At 50.0% G+C, this 6,000-nt stretch overlaps 1 protein-coding gene across 4 annotated transcripts in view; it reads left to right on the top strand.

Annotated features, from left to right (window-relative positions):
* Positions 1-2,049: 2,049 nt before the first annotated feature.
* Positions 2,050-6,000, top strand: part of SLC4A7 (solute carrier family 4 member 7) — a 124,643-nt gene continuing 120,692 nt past the window's right edge. Inside the window, exon 1 of one of the 4 annotated variants that reach the window (XR_009732385.1) lies at positions 2,050-2,320. Coding sequence is in view for 2 of the 4 variants with exons in the window: in XM_061395700.1 (XP_061251684.1) it covers positions 2,273-2,320 (48 nt within the window). In the remaining 2 variants the exon portion in view is untranslated. Of the gene's footprint in view, positions 2,321-2,563; positions 2,979-6,000 lie in introns of those variants that run through there. The other 3 variants (XM_061395700.1, XM_061395697.1, XM_061395696.1) reach the window with 3 other exon arrangements.

Raw genomic sequence — 6,000 nt, 5'->3', positions numbered from 1 at the left:
TCTTTAATTCTTCTTCACTTTCTGCCACAAGGGTGGTGTCATCTGCATATCTGAGGTTATTGGTATTTCTCCCGGCAATCTTGATTCCAGCTCCTGCTTCATCCAGCCCAGCGTTTCTCATGATGTACTCTGCATATAAGTTAAATAAGCAGGGTGACAATATACAGCTTTGATGTACTCCTTGTCCTATTTGGAACCAGTCTGTTGTTCCATGTTCATTTCTAACTGTTGTTTTCTGACCTGCATACAGGTTTCTCAAGAGGCAGGTTAGGTGGTCTGGTATTCCCATCTCTTTCAGAAATGGTGCAATAGAAAGAGAAGTTCCAGTGACCAGGATTTAAAACTAGTTATCTTGCTGAGCACCAAAGAATTGATGTTTTTGAACTGTGGTGTTGGAAAAGACTCTTGAGAGTCCCTTGGACAGCAAGGAGATCCAATCAGTCCATTCTAGAGGAAATCAGTCCTGAATATTCATTGGAAGGACTGATGCTGAAGCTGAAACTCCAATACTTTGGCCACCTGATGTGAAGAACTGACTCATTGGAAAAGACCCTGATGCTGGGAAAGATTGAAGGCAGGAGGAAAAGCGGAGGACAGAGGATGAGACGGTTGGATGGCATCACCGACTCAATGAACATGAGTTTGAGTAAGCTCTGGGAGTTGGTGATGCACAGGGAAGTCTGGGGTACTGCAGTCCATGGGGTTACAAAGAGTCGGACCCGACTGAGCGACTGAACTGAACTGAACTGAACTGATCTTGCTGAGCCTTGGCCTCCTCATCTGTAAAACGGGTGACAACAGAACATATGTTGTGGTGTTGTGTGGATCAGACATGCAGCAAGTCTGCCTTAATTTACAGAGAGTCTAATTGTTGACTTCTTTAAGTCTTTGTTGAATTTGTTACAATATTGCTTCTCTCACTCTCTCTCTTTTTTAATGTTTTGGTTTTTCTGCCCTGAGGCATGTGAGATCTTAGCTCCCCCATCAGGGATCACACCCTCAACCCTTGCATTGGAAGGCAAAATCTTAACCACTGGACCACCAGGGAAGTCCCATGTAGGCTTCTGTAAAGGGTAGCACATTTGGTTTATATACAAAGTAAGATGCCCACCTAGAACTAACACTCTGGGCAACTTGGGAAAAGGGGACTAAGACCCAGCCCAGGAAGGAGTAATCCAGGATACTTGACTATTTCTGACAAAGAGCTTGACTAATACCCATTTTGAGATGGATAGTATAAGCGCTCCAGACCTGCTGTAATATACACTTTCCTTCCATAGCACTGATTTAGTTATTTCTGTTCTCTTTTCTGAACACTTAAAGACGACGCAGTTGACAGTAATGCCTATGATAAGCATGATACCCGCCAAGCACGTTTACAGATGGATATTCACCCAATCCTTAAATGACCTGCGTGGGAAGCACCTCACTATCCGCAGTCAGAGCTGTGCATGTGGAGTGGGAGCGCCCCAGAGGACGGACTCGAGCGTGGGGCCGCCGCGGTGCCCGGCCAGGGGCCCCAGCACGCGAGGATGCCTGGCCAGAGGTGTGCCCTCTTTCACCCCTGTCGCCTCCGCGCCCCCGCCCCGCCCCAGCTGGGGTTTCTGGCCGTAGAACTGAGAGGAGTCCTGACCACCTAGCTCCTTTGGGGTTCCGGTGAGCGTCCTTGGGAAGGGGGCGACCTTCTTCCCTCCCGCCTGGAGGAACGTGATTAGAAGGTGGGCTCCGCGGTGACTCCCACCCCACCTCGGATGAGGACAGATGAGCTACACGCTTAGCTTCGGTCACTAAAGATTTGACAAAGAGGAGCAGGCCTCTCGAGGAGGTGGCACGGCGCGGAGACGATCTTGAAGCCCCGAGGGCCTCCGGTGGGCGGCGCCGCGCGCCGCCCGCCTCTTCCCGCCCCGCTCCAGCGCCCGGCCGCGGGGCCGGCGCGCGTCCCGGAGGCCCGCGGCGCCCGCAGGCCGCGGGCGGGGCCTGCGCGGCGCGTCACGGCCGGGCCCCGCCCCTCGCATCCGCGGCGCCCGCCTCCCCGCCGGGCCTGCGGCTGGCTCAGTTCTCGCTCCACGTTACCCGCTGCGGCCTCGGGCCCCGCGAGAGGCAGCCCGCCTGCCGCCGCGCACGCGCTACGGTCTCGCGCGCAGGCTCGCCCCACGCGCGCTCCTCGCGGACGAGCGCAAGTTCGTTTCCCCTCGCGCGCCGGGCTCTAGGCGGCGGGCGGAGCGCACGGGGCAACAGCGGAGCGGCCGCGCAGCGGACTGGACGGCAGACCATGGAGGCGGACGGGACCGGCGAGCAGATGAGACCGCTCCTCACCCGGGTAACTGGCAGGATGCTGGCGGCGGGCTCTTCGGCGGGGGCGCGGGACGCGGCGGACAAAGGTGGGGGCGCGGCGGGGCGGCCGCTGTCCCGGGTCCGGCCCCGCCGCCGCCGCGGCCGGCGCGCCCGGCCGCCCCTTTGTGTGGCTGCCTGGGGCGGGGGGCGGGCGGGCGGCGCTGGGGAGGCCGGAGCGGGGCCGGCAGCACGTCCCGGGGGCCCAGCAGCCCGGCAGGCGCCGCCTTCGCCCCGCGGCGTTCGCCTCTCCCTCCCGGCCTTCTCTCCTCCCGGGGCTCGCTTCCGATGATCTCGGCGCCGGTCAGACCCTCGGAAACCCACCCTCCCCCGGGAGGCGCGCGACCCCACCTGGCGACGCCGCAGGCCGCGGTGAGGAGCTGGTGAAGCTCCCCGTCTGCCCACCGCCCGCAAGCCGTGCGCTTTGTTTCGGGACTTCTCCGGCCGCGTGGACGAGCCGCCCGCCTTTGGCGGCCACGGTTCCTCTCGCAGCTGATCTGCCCGGTGCGCCGCCTCCACTTCTGGCGAGAACCCGAGTGCCCTCTTGCCACCGGCCAAACGTGGAGAGGAAGGTGTTCCGAGCGAGCCCTGCGCGCTACTCCTTCCCAGCAAGAGCGCGTTTACGCTGGAGCTCGCAGTGGTCTCGGGTGAGGGGCAGTCGGGGGTGGGCTTTCAGAAGTTTTGCCTTCAAGTTTGGGATACCCGACGGGCCTAGACTAGAGAAACCGACTTCCTGCTTTCGTGGGGGATGCACAGGTCCCCACGGCTGTGACTCAAAGGGCAGAGAGGTGTTAGAAATTTTCCTACTTCCAGCAAAGGAGGAAAGGTTGCAGTGAAAAATTTTCCAGTCTTTCACAACTAACAGGAAAATTGCTTTCCATGGTATTCTTATTCAAGAATTTCACTTATTCCACCCCCTTCCACCTCCCCGTCCTTTTAGAGATTGTAAGGCCCTGGAGAGTAGCCACTCATCATTTCAGCGTGTTCACCTATGCCTTCTCAAAACATGGAGAAAACGTATCCAGACAGTGAAGTTATTTAGCAGTGGTTTTTGGAAGATCACTGGCGCTGATGGTAGTAGAATCCTGGAAACTTGTCCGTCCTAAGGAATCTATTGTACTTCTTTGTGTGGCCTTTGAATAAGCTCGTTTTAGATGTATTGCTTAGCACCTCTAATAGCATGTATCAGATGCACTTGGCTGTTCTTAAATTTATCATTTCCAGACTTTTAGTTCAGAGCGGTAAAGAGCCTCAGCGTTTTCTTAAAGCTGGAGAGAAACTGATGTGTTCTCGAATATTATCTTCTTAGCTAGCAAAGGAAGCCTGTGATAATGCATTGCCTTACCAAATCCTTCATTCATTGTGATAACACTGGGAACCCATTCTGTAATATCCAACGGAGACAGAAACAGCTCTGCTCAAGTGAAGGGAGACAGAGGACAGGGGGATTATCAAACGCTGTTATTAATGACTTGGCAGGGGAGCACTTTGGAAGTGTATGCCTCCTAAGCCTTGGGAAGAGAAGACTTGGCTGCAGTAGCCATATACACATTGATAATGTAAATCAAAGATGATAACCTATCACAATCTAAAAATAGAATGAGAGGGCAGGAAAATGTTGGTTTAAGTTAGTAGAGAACACTGTTACTTGAAAACTGGGAAGAGAGGAACTGTTTGCATTGACAGAGTTAACGCTTTCCTCATCGATTTTCCTCTGGTAAATGAAAGTTGAAAAAGTGGAAGCTTATATTTGTCAGTTGTAACTTCTCTAATGCCTAACCAACTACTTAGCATAGTAAAAAAAAAAAAAAAAAGTAGAATAAAATGATTATTCCTAAAATGCCATCTTAAGTATGTAATTATGCAAAAATTTTTGAATGAATTGATAGCAGTTTATGTTACTCTGAAACTGGAGCCCATCTGTTTCATAACTTAGGCTCCAAGCTTTCTTCTCTTAAAATTCTATAATTTTCATTGAGTATGGTTTTGGGATACAGAGGAAAGTCATTTATCTTAATAGGAAAAAAAAAAAAAGCAATTTTTGTTTTGCTTGTGTGCTCAGTCGTGTCTGACTTTTTCTGCAACTTTTGTTTGCTTTATTAGAAAAACTCATCATCCTGTTAGATCCTGTTACAACAGATAGCACTGTTAGAAGGTTCCCAGGTTTTAGCAAATGTTCTTCTTGTAAACAGTACGTGATTTAACAGAATTCTGTTACTTGTTAGCTAAGTTCATCCAATTTACAGCATTTCGATTAAGTATCTCCTAGGTACAGGCACTGCGGATGCAGTCAGACAAGGTGGGCAGAACTCTAGTCTCAGTTTATTTTGGCAAGTGTAGTGAATACAATGGTAGTATTTGCATTCGTGCTAATTCCATCAGTGAGTGCCAGTTAAAATACATTCATGAGCCTGTGAGAAATACTTTTAGGAAAGCAGTTGTTAGTAGAAATGAGAGATATTAACAACCTGGTATGACTTCAGAGGTGATTGGTAGTAGAGGTGATTGACAGGTCTGTAAGTGTGCAGTCTCTGGGGAGCTCTCTGGATAGCTCTAGGGATATCATGCACCCCAGGCACATGATAAGGCTTTCAGTTCCCCTTTGGCCTTGTAGTTGGTGTCTCTGGGTCGCCATCCGTGGAGGTGTGATAAAGGGAGAAATAACAAATCTGTCTTCAGTTCACCTGAAACCGTAGGACACTGGAGTTGGATTGAATTGCTTTATGTGGTAACTGAGCCTGGTAAGTATACTGGTTTTCTCCTAAGAGAACTTAAGATATGAAAATAGTGTTTTGTTACACTTGACTGCAGTTACTTGCGTAGGTTAAAATCGAAAGCCAGAGTAGGGTGGTGTTGAAGGAACCTGGTGTGTTGTTTTAGTGGTATGTGGTGTGCTAAAACCTTGGTACTGATACTTGTCAACATCCTGTAACGGGTTGTTTTTCTTCCACTTTCCTTTCCTTTCTATCTTAGTGTATTTTGTACAGATGTGATCTTAAATTGGATAGCATCTGCAGCTCACAAAATGGGTCTTTTATATCAAGGAGCATACAGGTGATTCATAGGGTTAAAATGATAGATTATTCAGTGCGGCTTTTGATTTCCATGGTAGCTTCCTCTTACTGATTACTACTACTTCTGTAGTTACCACTTTTATGCATACACTGTTTTCAGTTTTACAATGAACATCAGTTTTTATATGTGTAAAGATCAGTCAGCTACTTCCCCCTCTTTTTTAAGCCCTCCTGTGAACATGAGAATTTTTGGTTCCTTTACAAACTGGGTAGCTATACCAACATTATAACTTACAGTGAAGGTTGCCTCTGTTTTTGTTAGCAGTCAACTTCATGTATTTTGTTGAGTAATACTCATTGAATTTTACAAGTTAGGGAGACTTTCAGGATTATTTGTAACCGCACCTGACCCTTGAACAGCACAGAGATTAGGAGTGCCGACCCTCCATGCAGTCAAAAATCCTCCGTATCTGCAGTTCCACGTCCACAGATTCAACTGCCTGTGGATTGTGCAGAACTGTGATATGTATTTCTTGGACAGAAATCCACATGGATTGTTCAAGGGTCATCTGTATAATGATGATACACCATCAAGGGATCTGTGGTGGCGTGGTGTCCTGACAGTATTTGGCGGTGCTGCTGCTGGCGGTCTGCT

The sequence above is a fragment of the Bos javanicus genome, chromosome 22 (genome assembly GCF_032452875.1).
Source record: "Bos javanicus breed banteng chromosome 22, ARS-OSU_banteng_1.0, whole genome shotgun sequence".
NCBI classification, from domain to species: domain Eukaryota; kingdom Metazoa; phylum Chordata; class Mammalia; order Artiodactyla; family Bovidae; genus Bos; species Bos javanicus.
This window is presented reverse-complemented; position numbering and strand designations above follow the sequence as displayed.